Source organism: Bombus huntii, chromosome 14 (genome assembly GCF_024542735.1).
Source record: "Bombus huntii isolate Logan2020A chromosome 14, iyBomHunt1.1, whole genome shotgun sequence".
Classification (NCBI taxonomy): Eukaryota; Metazoa; Arthropoda; class Insecta; order Hymenoptera; family Apidae; genus Bombus; species Bombus huntii.
In genome coordinates this window covers 2,162,278-2,174,679 of record NC_066251.1, presented here as the reverse complement: position 1 = coordinate 2,174,679, position 12,402 = coordinate 2,162,278, and the positions used below count along the sequence as shown (strand labels likewise).

General features: G+C 28.8%; 3 protein-coding genes across 12 annotated transcripts in view; all 3 read left to right on the top strand.

Annotated features, from left to right (window-relative positions):
* The first annotated feature begins 236 nt into the window (after positions 1-236).
* On the top strand, positions 237-5,630 carry LOC126872902 (contactin). Of its 6 annotated transcripts, none has more exons than XM_050633146.1 (8): positions 237-371; positions 1,123-1,977; positions 2,056-2,434; positions 2,509-2,611; positions 2,768-3,240; positions 3,354-3,632; positions 3,894-4,346; positions 4,429-5,630. In XM_050633146.1, the coding sequence occupies exons 2-8, from the start codon at positions 1,174-1,176 to the stop codon at positions 5,613-5,615; spliced, it is 3,678 nt and encodes a 1,225-aa protein (XP_050489103.1). In that variant the 5' UTR covers positions 237-371; positions 1,123-1,173; the 3' UTR covers positions 5,616-5,630. The 6 variants fall into 6 exon arrangements, with proteins under 6 accessions (XP_050489103.1, XP_050489097.1, XP_050489099.1 ...); XM_050633140.1 differs by having other exon boundaries at positions 243-384; XM_050633142.1 differs by having other exon boundaries at positions 343-437.
* Positions 5,631-7,093: 1,463 nt separating this feature from the next.
* LOC126872914 (succinate--CoA ligase [GDP-forming] subunit beta, mitochondrial) lies at positions 7,094-9,839 on the top strand. Its single transcript, XM_050633190.1, has 6 exons — positions 7,094-7,616; positions 7,849-7,948; positions 8,019-8,614; positions 8,821-8,955; positions 9,227-9,355; positions 9,481-9,839. The coding sequence occupies exons 1-6, from the start codon at positions 7,418-7,420 to the stop codon at positions 9,591-9,593; spliced, it is 1,272 nt and encodes a 423-aa protein (XP_050489147.1). The 5' UTR covers positions 7,094-7,417; the 3' UTR covers positions 9,594-9,839.
* Positions 8,822-12,402, top strand: part of LOC126872897 (filamin-A) — a 53,172-nt gene continuing 49,591 nt past the window's right edge. For 2 of the 5 annotated variants that reach the window (XM_050633119.1, XM_050633117.1), the window contains exon 1: positions 10,148-10,649. The gene's annotated coding sequence lies outside the window, so the exon portion shown is untranslated. Of the gene's footprint in view, positions 8,956-10,147; positions 10,650-12,402 lie in introns of those variants that run through there. The other 3 variants (XM_050633121.1, XM_050633120.1, XM_050633118.1) reach the window with 2 other exon arrangements.

Sequence of the window (12,402 nt, the reverse complement as noted above, 5' to 3'; positions counted from 1 at the left end):
CTCAGGATTTCGGAAATTAAAATTTTCTGTTTCTCGGAGGAATTTCTCGCCAAAATTTGGATGTTTTATCAAGAGAACATAACAAAGAATGTGATTAAAGGAAGTATACACAATTTTGACAATTTGATGTTATCTCTATTTAGAAAAATTTCCTTCGCTAATAATTGAAATATTTCCCTGCTCACCGTACATATGTACGTTTCTTCTACAAAGAGTACTAGAGATCAAATGTGCGTATAGTTCAACCGCTAGCCGCTGGAGACTCTTATTCCTTGTATCTATTTCTTGGCTGACCTTTTTAACATTGCGTCGGCAATAGCCCTGCTCATCTCTGATAAAGGACCCCACCCTTATTAGTAATGGATCGAAGCGTATGTACTAAAGGTTTGTTCTCAGTAAAATAGGATATCTATTATTGTGTTGTGTGAATTAATTATGTATGTGTAACAAAATATTTATTATATTAAAGTTTATGTAATAAATCGTTTTATTTTGTTTCATTTTGATTTTATATTTTAAATTACAATTTATAGTAATTTCCTGAAACATAATTTTGACATCATGTATCTATTGTATTAAGGTTTACATTTATTCATGTGTTGTGTCAACAGTAAAGACGCTAATTTCTACAATTATTAAATAACAATTCATAGTGTTTCATACGTAAATAGAAACTAATTAAAGCTGATAAATAATAAATAGCAATACAGTTTTAAAAGGCAAAGGTCTAAACTACATTAAGTATTATATTAAATTACTTTAAGATTATAGTGCCACTCCCTAGCTTATATGGTCAAATATAATATGCTTTTATATGTAATTAAGTTCTTTCAACATTGTTCTTCATCAAAACGGCTAATTTCTTTCTTAAATTATTTATATTATTTTTGTCATAATTAATATAAATTATATTAAAGTGAGGTGAGAAATAATTAATAATATAAAAATTAATACACATTTTCCTTGATAGTATTTGTATTTATTATAAAAAAGATCAAATACTACAAAAGTCATTTGATTGACAGATGCATTATGTTTAATCATTTAATCACTTATTACATCTGATCTTAAAAAGAATATGTAATGATTTTATTTATAATAGAATATGTAATGTTTTTTCAGATTACCATTAATTTGATAAATCTATAATCTTTCAATTATATTGAAGTAATAATGTATTGTGTATCAGAGATTATAACATACATTCTTATTGTAACAAGTTATACATTTGCACAAAATGTCTTATATGGAGAACAATATCAGTGTCCACAACATTGGATAAAATTTCAAGAATCATGTTACCGTTTCATAAAGAGTCCTATTAGGGACAGACAAGAAGCTAAAAAAAATTGTGAAGCTTATCAAAGTGATCTTACTACAATTAATTCCTTAGAAGAACATGGATTTATATTATATCATTTATTATGGCAAGATCCACAACATCATAAATGGTATACTGGTATAAAATATCAAAATGGAAATTGGATAAACGAAGCTGATAATACTCAATTATTAAATATGGAAAATGCATTTTTACCTGAACCAGTTGATAATACACTTGGAGGAGATTATTTAGTGTATTCTTATCATAATAATTTACAACGATGGGGACTGGAAAAAGTAAATGGTAGAGATAGGTTCTTATACATTTGTGAAGCACCAATTTCTAATTTGCATAACTTAGTAGATGATGATCGTACTTATCAATATGGTATTGAAATTGATAATCCTCGTGAAATTCCTAGAGGACCATATTTTATCAAGCAACCTACTGATAAAGTATTTGATCTGTCAAAAAGAAAAATAAACAATGATGTTGCACTGAGTTGCTTAGCAGGTGGTTATCCTGCACCAACATATGAATGGTTCAAAGAAGATTATGAGAATGACAGACTCATTGCAACAAAAATAGATCCACTAAATAATAATAGATATACAATCAGTGGTGGCACATTAATTATTTATGAACCTGATCAGGTAAATAATATCTTGCATTATAATCATTATATACTAAAAGAAAATGTTATTTATACAACACTAATTTATTGTTTTTAGACAGAAGACAGAGGTTCATACCACTGTAAAGCAACCAATAAATTTGGTACAATTATATCTGAAAGTGTGGAACTGTCATTTGGGTATATATTGGAATTTAATTTAAAACGTTCAGAAGAACGTGGAGAACAAAATTGGGGTAAAGTTGTATATTGTGATCCACCACAACATTTTCCAGGAGTCAAATATTATTGGGCACGTGACTATTTCCCCAATTTTGTGGAAGAAGATAAACGTGTTTTTGTTTCTCATGATGGGGCACTTTATTTTTCTGCATTGGAAATGATTGATCGTGGCAATTATTCTTGTAATGTTCAAAGTGTTGCCTCTGATACTGGTCGTAATGGGCCATTTTTCCCTTTGAGGGTTGACTCACATTGTAATTATATTCCTTTAATTGTCTTCATTTTTTCAGTCAGTATTTTATATTTTGATGAATCTCTTCATTTTCAGCCTCCTTCCAACAATTAAAGTTCTCTGGTAATTTTCCAAAGGCATTTCCAGATGCTCCAATTGCAGGAGAGGAAGTTAGACTTGAATGTGTTGCATTTGGATAGTAAGTTTAATTGTATCTCAAAATAAATTTACTATATCATTTATAATTTATAATAATTAAGTTAGTAAATTTATAATATTTAAGTTAGTAAATTGTTATTATTGTGTAAAATACTATATAATTTTATTACATAATACATTTTTCAATTTAACACAGCCCAATTCCATCATACAATTGGACAAGAAGAGGTGCATCACTGCCACGTGGATCATACACAACTAGTTATAATCGAGTATTAATAATTCCAAAAGTACATGTTGATGATCAAGGAGAGTACACTTGTAGAGTTTATAATGACAGATCAGCAATTGAAAATTCTGTAAGACTAACTATTCAAGCAGCTCCGAATTTTACAATTCCATTAGTAGATAAACATATGGATAATAGAGGAGAGTTAACTTGGACTTGTGAAGCATTTGGAATACCAGATGTTTCTTATAGTTGGTTTAGAAATGGTGAAATGTTAAATATGGAAACACTTCCCTCACAAGATAGAGATCGATATTCTATACAAGATAATGTCTTAAGTATAAAATATTTAGATCCAGAGCGAGATCAAGCTATGTATCAATGTCGTGCAAGAAATCAGTTAAAAACAAAGTATTCATCTGCACAACTTCGAATTTTATGTAAGTTGTTATTTAGATATATAGTTTCGATAGAAATGAAATGTGTGTGTAACTTTTAAAAAAAGACTCATATTCAAAAATTATTATTTTTAAATATCATTCCGAAATTTTAGCATTAAAACCATCTTTTAAAAAACGGCCTATGGAACCCGAGACTTACGCAGCAGAAAAAGGTAATGTCACAATATTCTGCAATCCTGAAGCTGCACCTAGACCAAAATTTGTCTGGAAGAAAGATGGAAATGTGATTGGTTCTGGTGGTAGACGTAGAATTTTAGAAACTGGTAATCTAATAATTAGCCCAGTATCAAGGGATGATGAAGGCACATATATTTGCACTGCAACAAATCAATATGGAAGCGATGACACTCGTGGACGATTAATAGTATTACGTAAGACAATATACTTCATTACATACGAGTGTTCATGAAATCGAACGTAGATTAAATCAAACCAGACATACTTGACGAATTTTCAAAATCAATTTTTTCGGAAATAGAGCTCCAAATAAAAAAACTTTATATTTTAAACTTATATTTGCGTGGAGAATCATCCTCCTTTCTGATAACGGGATTCTATGATTTCACGAACATTCGATAAAACTATAGTTTTACTGAATTGTATTTAAGATATCGATTTTTATTAAATCAAAGGTGGTCCACAATTTATTGAAAAGTTACCACAACATGTTACAAGTGCAGTGATGCAAAATCAAACACTGCGTTGCATGGGGGAAGTAGTTGATGAAATGCTAGATGTAGCTTATATTTGGAAACATAATGGTTTACGTATCAGAGACGAGGATTTAATAAATAATCCTAGATTGCATATTGACGGAGAAGAACTTAATATAATAAACGCTACATTCGCAGAAGCAGGAGAATATCAGTGCATAATTAAAAGTGCAGTAGGCGAAATTTCTAGTAAAACGACAGTTACAATAGAGGGACCACCAGGACCACCTGGTGGTGTACAAGTTGTAAATATTGTAAAAACTTCTACAACTTTACGTTGGACTGATGGTGCTTTTAATGGCAAACCCATTACTATGTATACTGTAAGCGCAAGAACAAATTGGAATCACACATGGTCTAATATCATAGAAAGTATGTACAATAAAATTATTTATGGTTTTTGATCACATAGATTTTTTCAATAAAAACGTACATAATGTAAATGTTATTTCAGATATAACTGCTGTTGAAGTAGATAGATATAATGGTAGAAAAGAGGCTTATTTGGAGAATGTTTTAAATCCTTATACTACATATGAGTTCTGTGTATCTGCTTTTAATGAATTAGGATACAGTTTACCATCATCACCCTCCCCACAGTACAGTACACCACCTGATAAACCAACAAAAGTTCCATCCAACATAGGCGGAGGAGGAGGTAAAATCGGAGATCTTACAATAACATGGGATCCTTTACCATCATCTGAACAAAATGGTCCAGGAATCTACTACAAAGTTTTCTGGCGTCAAAAGTATCACGAAACCGAGTTTCAGTCATTATCTTTGAAAGACTATGGTAATGCTGGGAGAAGTGTTGTTCAGATACAACAACAATATTATTACACAGAATACGAAGTTAAAGTCCAAGCTGCTAATGCATTAGGTTTTGGACCAATTTCTAATGCAGTTACGATATTTAGTGCTGAAGATATGCCCCAAGTAGCTCCACAACAAGTTGTAGCACATGGCTACAATAGTACTAGCTTAAAAGTTAGTTGGTTGCCAATTGAACAGACACGTGAAAGGATACGGGGCAAATTAATAGGCCATAGAATAAAGTATTGGAAGGAAAGTAATAAAGAGGAAGATGCAGTATATTACTTATCTCGAAGTGCAAGACCTTGGGCTCTTGTAGTTGGTTTGCAACCTGATACTTATTACTATGTTAAAGTCATGGCGTATAATTCTGCGGGAGAAGGTCCTGAAAGCGAACGATATTTAGAAAGAACTTTCCGTAAAGCACCGCAAAAACCACCATCTTCTGTCAATGTATATGGAGTAAATCCTTCAACAGTTCGGGTTGTTTGGCGTTATGTACAACCAAGTTTAGAAGAAGAACCATTAATAGGTTATAAAATACGTGTTTGGGAGCTAGACCAAGATATGAGCACCGCGAATGATACTATTATACCAGGTGGCTCGAAATTAGAAGCTTATATCACAAATCTCAGCCCTGGAAAGGCATACCACTTACGTGTACTTGCATTTAGCAATGGAGGAGATGGACGAATGTCGAGTCCAACTCATACATTCCAAATGGGCGACGCAGCTGCTTTCAGAAGCAGTGCTGGTAATAAAATTTTGGATGCTGCTTTAGGTATATCATTGTTATTATTATTGAGAATTTATGAATACATATAGTATGAGTATAAGATACTTTTGATATATCACAGATTTACTAAACTGTTAGTAAGAAATTGAACGCGAGAGAAGAGAGAGAGAGAGAGAGAGAGAATACGTATGTGTATGCGCGCGTGTGTGTATGAAATATTTTTATGAAAAGATAGAAATAGACCAGTATAATTTACTGTTTTCAAATCATTAATTTGTTGAGAGATATTTGTGCAAATTATGATACCATTATTATTTAATTATTTTCTAACCAGATCTAACATTGCTAGACAATATTAATCATATCCAAAACTTTTACAAATACCGTAACACATTAAAGTTAAAGAGTTCACTTTGAACAAAATACTGTTTATTGTAATATTTAGTAAGTTTTACATTAAATGGACAGTAGATGATTTTCATAAAATATTTATGACATTAGTATAATAATGTTGATATGAATATGAATGTGAAATATAAAGTGAAATCTCAATACTTTTAACAAGTACTTGTTCTTTTAAGAATAAAAGTAATGGAAAGCTTAATGGAAAAGTGGTACAAATACATTTTATTAGAAAAATAAAATAAGTACTGGAAGTACTTAAGTACTAAGCAGAACCATTTTGTAGACAAGGGTGCCTATACGAATCAATGTTATTTTTGCAAAAAAGAAGAGTTTGTCACTTTTCTCTTGAAAATAATTTATTATAAAAATATAACATACAAATTTTTACATAAATTAATATTGTTCTTCTAAATTATTTAGACTTTATGATATTATGAACAAATGATTTTTTAAGAATTTTTTATACAAGAAATCATGTTTATCCGTCCATGAATAAATATCCAAATAATGTGTAAATAATAATTATCATATTAATATTTTTTAATATTATATTCTTGTATAGACAATAATAAAAATCTTCGTTAAAAAAATCTCATAATGCATAAAAATTTGTTACTCAATTATGTAAAAAGTTTATTATTTGTATAATCCTATTTAACTCGGAAAATTAAAATTATACAAAATAATAAATTTTGGTAGCTATAACTTATTGATGTAAGAATGTTTAATTCGTGAAAATAGAATACATACCTTTTTATACTAATACATTAATAATAAATAAAATCTTATATATGTTTTTTACAAGAAAAATCAGTTTATCCTTATCCTTTATTAATAACCAGACTAAGATTAAAATTGTGGAGAATATTTTCTATAATTAGAACTATATATGTACATCTTTAAATTAAAAGTATAAGTATAAATTACTAATGATTCTAAAGACATCGAAATAAAATTCAAATAAAAAAGTTAGAATTATTTTATTTGGTTTATTAAAAAGATAATTAGCTAGTTTAAATCTAATATTTGAATTGATTAATCTGAATATTAAAAATATTACATATATTGCGAGGATTAAAATAATAAAAAGTTTATATTTCATTATTTAAATATCACGTATTTCATTTTTTATAAAATATTTTGGATAGATATTATATATACATACGTAGTAGCAGATAAAGTAGTTTGGTAGTAGATATCAGTTTATTGTCAATACATACAGATTTAGTTTAATATAGAGGTTATAAGAGATAATTGTAGATATACTTAAGATAATGTCCATATAATTTAATTTTAGAAACCGATGATTACTCTTAAGATACAAATGATAATTCCTATTTTGTAAAGAATTGTTGTAAACATATTCTGTAGAGATAAATTGTATCTTAAATTAATGCCGGTGGCTGAGAATCGTGAATAGTCTTGAGGATTTCATAAAGAACATTTTTCATTGCTATTTTATAAAGTTTTCTTTTTAAAGTTAAACATGTTACGATTTACAAACCGAAAGTTATGTCCAAGTCAAGTGTTGAATAAAATTTTAAAATTTAATACTAAACAAACGAGAAGCTTGAATCTACTCGAATATCAGAGTAAGGAACTCCTAAGAGATTGTGGAGTTTCTGTACAAAATTTTGCTATTGTGGATGATCTAACTAAAGCGAATTCTGCTTTACAAAAAATAAGTTGGTATTTTTCCCTATTTCTATTATATCTAATTTACTTGTTTATTTAATTATCATTTGTATAAAAGTATAATAAATTATTGATACAGATGTGATTGTAGCATTTTAATTTATCAAAATTTAATTCTTTATTAGTTCAATCTTATAACATTCTATTATTATTAGTTACATAGATATGTTTCATTCTTTCTGTTTTTAAATGAAGCTGTTGCAATTTGATTTACTTTTATAGGTGCGGATGAGTATGTTATAAAAGCTCAGGTACTAGCTGGTGGTCGTGGGAAAGGATGGTTTGATAATGGTTTCAAAGGAGGTGTTCATCTTACAAAAGAGTAAGTGTAGATGGTATGATACATAATACAAAAGTATGTGTATTATTTATTATTGCATATTTTTTAATAGTCATAAAGCTGTCATAGATGTTGTGAGAAATATGTTAGGTCACCGTCTTATTACAAAACAAACTTCAAAAGATGGTATATTGGTACAAAAAATTATGATAGCAGAATCTGTAAATATTGCACGTGAAACATACATTTGTATTCTTATGGACAGACAACACAATGGTCCTGTATTAATAGCTTCACCATCAGGTGGTATGGATATAGAAACAGTTGCTGAAAAGAATCCAGAATTAATAAAAACAGTACCTCTTGACATATACTATGGCATTGATGATGAGATAGCCAAAGATGTTAGCATATTTCTTGGTTTTGTGGATTCAGAAATACAACAGAAAGCAATATTTGAATTAAAAAATTTGTGGAAACTATTTGTAGATATTGATGCTTTACAAGTTGAAATTAATCCATTGGTTGAAACTACAGATAAGCAAGTTATAGCAGTAGACGCAAAAATAGCATTTGATGATAATGCTGAATTTAGGCAACAAGATTTATTTGCTTTAGAAGACAGTGGTACAAAAGATCCTAGAGAAGCAGATGCATCACGTTTCAATTTGAATTATATTGGTATGGATGGCAACATAGGATGTTTGGGTATGTTTAATAATATGGTAATAATATTTGCTATACTATATATTATAGATTACTATATTATATATATATATATAAAAGGAAGGAATAATTTTTGAAATAATCATTGTTTAATTTTTAATTCATAAAAATTTATGTAAAGTATTTTGAACAGAATATTATTATTCTTCTTAATTAACATAAAATTCAAAATTATATATTATATTTAGTCAATGGTGCTGGTTTGGCAATGGCTACTATGGATATAATTAAATTAAATGGTGGATCACCAGCAAATTTTCTGGATGTGGGTGGAAGCGTTAAAGAGGATCAGGTTTATCAAGCATTTAGAATTCTTAGTGAAGGTATGTATGTACTATAATAGACTCGTAGGAAAGTCGAAAAATCGAAAAAAAAAAAAGAAATTGAAGTTTTCCTATTTTTTATATATGTAACATAATGGCCTGAATAGATCTCTTAAACTTGTGAATGTGATTTGTGTAATGTGTTTCCATGATTTTATCATATTTCTTTAAGAAATTTAATTAATGATTTTATCAGATATATTATCTCTGTGAATTATATTCACATATTTTCGAAAAAAATAACTTTAAATGTTCTGTTTGATATCTCTAGATCCAAAAGTAAAAGCTATTCTTGTAAATGTATTTGGAGGTATTGTAAATTGTGCTACAATAGCAAAAGGAATTATTGCAGCATCTCATAATTTAAAGCTTAAAATTCCATTAGTTGTTAGACTAGAAGGTAATTATTTCGTTATTATTTACTTTGTAATTTTGTTACAGAAGTTATAGAATATTATCTATTTATCTATTTATTTATTTTTATTGTTATATGATTTAATAATGTTCACTATGTTTTTAAAATAGGTACTAATGTAACAGAAGCAAAGAAACTTCTTGCAGAGAGCAAGTTATCAATTGTTACAGCAAATGATTTAGACGAGGCTGCAAAAAAAGCAGTTTCTTCAGTAAAAACATAAGTTTGGTAACATTCTTGTGTATTAAGTCTATTAAGACTGGGAATTTTTGCTTCAAGTACATATATCTAGATAATATCAACACATCAAAGACTACTTTTTCTATTTCTTTTTTAACATAATATGGTTTATTTTAGTTTATTGCTTATAAATTATTTAAGTAATCTTTTAATTTGTATTTTTTTACGTTTCCGCGAAACGAGTGGTTTGTTTTGTCGATAACTGAATTAAATATTTTATTATTATTAATACCAAAATATTGTTTTCCCTTCATTATTACATCGTATTCCTTCTTCCTTGTAGGTGTTTTCTCTGTTCTCGTTAATAAATAGTCTTATCAATTTATTTATTAATACCCTTAAACAAGTATTATTAATTTATTGCATATATTTTATACATTTTCAATAAATAAATAAATAAATAAATGGAATATGTTTATATAGATGCTTTTAAAATAAGCTAATTTTATATTGTTTTATAATTTTATAAGATTCATTAAACATGTCTTTTATGATTATAACATATGTAGTTTTTTTATATCTCTACTTCAAAATTTGTTATATCTGATAGAGGAATGTTCTTATCGTTAGAAAGAGGACGACTACTCTATAAGTATTTATTAAATATTGATGATGCCATTAGACTAAATTAAAGTTCGACGGACATTGTAGTAAGAATAGGTTTAAATAAAATGGCAAAGTTTCAATGGACAATAGGAATTGGGAAAAGGGATAGCGAGAGAAACAGACAGATCGGCGTGTGTATATATAGTTTGCTAGCCAGAGTGGGAGGGTTGAAGACGAGGGGATAGCTATTCTCGGAGTTTGTTCGGTACATTTTCCCTCTCTTCCAAATTCGGTGGCGGTAAACGTCAGTAAACCTTTCTAAATCGTATCGAACAGTGCAAAGAGTCTCTTCTCTTTAATACATCGTTCAAATGTAAATTGTGCTTGTGTTTTAATGTATATTAAAAGTGTAAAAGTGTGAATCATATTTGAAAGGGAATTACTAGTGCGAATATATACCTTATTAATAGATCCATTTTATCCTGTAAATAAGGTAGCGTGTAAAGTATTTTTCTAACAATGTTTATCGTTTAGAAAAGAAAAACAGTCATTATCTTTTATTCTATACATTTTCTTCTTCTATAATTTTAAGAAATTTTGTCACAATTAAAAAGCTTTTTACATTTACGGGAGAAGATGCATCCTTTATCACGCCAGTGTTTACTTGTTTGCTACATAATTTGATACTTTCAATCAAAACTGCTTCAATCAAAAGAGATGCAAATAAGAGATTGCAAATAAGATTCTTATCTATGTGTTTTAATAAACGCTGTTAATTAGTGATTGCATGAATGGCAATTTATGCTTCAAATAATTATATGAAATGATATGCATGCCACGTGAGTGAAACAATTGAGAATTAACATGCGACAAATGCGTACAGTGGTTTTTAAGTTCGTTGACGTTACAAATAGCAAGATAATAGATATTGGAAAGTATAATTTTTTAACGATTGATTCAATTTAAATTACGAAGTAAGATTATGTAGCGTCGTGGTAAACTTTATTTAATACTGTATAATTTGCGAATATGTTATAATAATTTCTTCTTTTCCTATTCCTCTTGGTTTATTACTAATCTTTTGTGCAATAATTTACAATAACTCGTCACTTACCAACATTTTTCTAAAACTTTACGGAAGCATTTTAGTTAAACGATTGCTAGTACAAGTAAATACCATTAATCAATTTCTAATTTTTAATAATCGGAACTAGTGTCAGTAAAATTTGTCTTATCTAATCGTAGAACAGTGATTGTGTTTCTACAGCCACTGTCTATGCACGTTATTTCTCTATTCATTTTAATCTGTTCTATTCAGTGAACTTTGACGAAATATGTACTCACATTGTATACTTTTTAACTTGAACAGTATTTCGCACGATAAAATTTATCTTTTGCACACACACAAGATTAGACCTTGGAAAAAAGACACGTATGTCTACGTACTCTAAAAATACCTTGGCTCTGACTTGCAAGAGGCACATCGTAATTTAGCATGGAATTGATTAATTTCCTATTACACTGATCAGATTACCTATTTGACAATTATCTAGAACCTAATGACAAAACTTTGAAATAACGCCTAACCTCGTATTACGTACACGTATACAATATACATGTACATATGTACTATTCTCATAGTATTGACACTTTAATTATTTGAAATCCTAATCATTCTTGTAAGTTATATACCGTTTACAAGTTATGTGTACGCGAGTGTATACTATAGATTTATTTTATAATACAAGCTTCACTTTGCTAGCGATTAAGTAAATGAGACATTGAATTTAGCTTAACTACCTTGAACGGAACTACAACGAAATTGCAGGATGTTTATAAAATTGCATGTATTTTTACATATGATACATGAGAGAGAGAAAGAGAGAGAGAGAGAGAGAGAGAAAGTATAGTTCAATTGGATGTATTATATTTTACACACAATTCGTTTAAACTATCGATTTAAAAGATGTCAGAGTTTGGAATTTGCAAAATTATTTTCTCCATAGCACTTGAAATATTTTCCCATACTTTTCTTATGTTATTTAATACACTAGTTATGTGTCTTTTTATAATCTTTGGCGTTTCATTCTTTCTGTCATTCATGTTTAAGGAACTTAACAACGTGTCTTCGTAAAGATGTAGCTGTCCTAGTTGCGTGGGATGTTCTGTGTAAGATTACTCAGAACATTGACCTTCATAAAATATTTCAAGATCATTGAAATCGACGAGATAGGTTCCATTTTCAC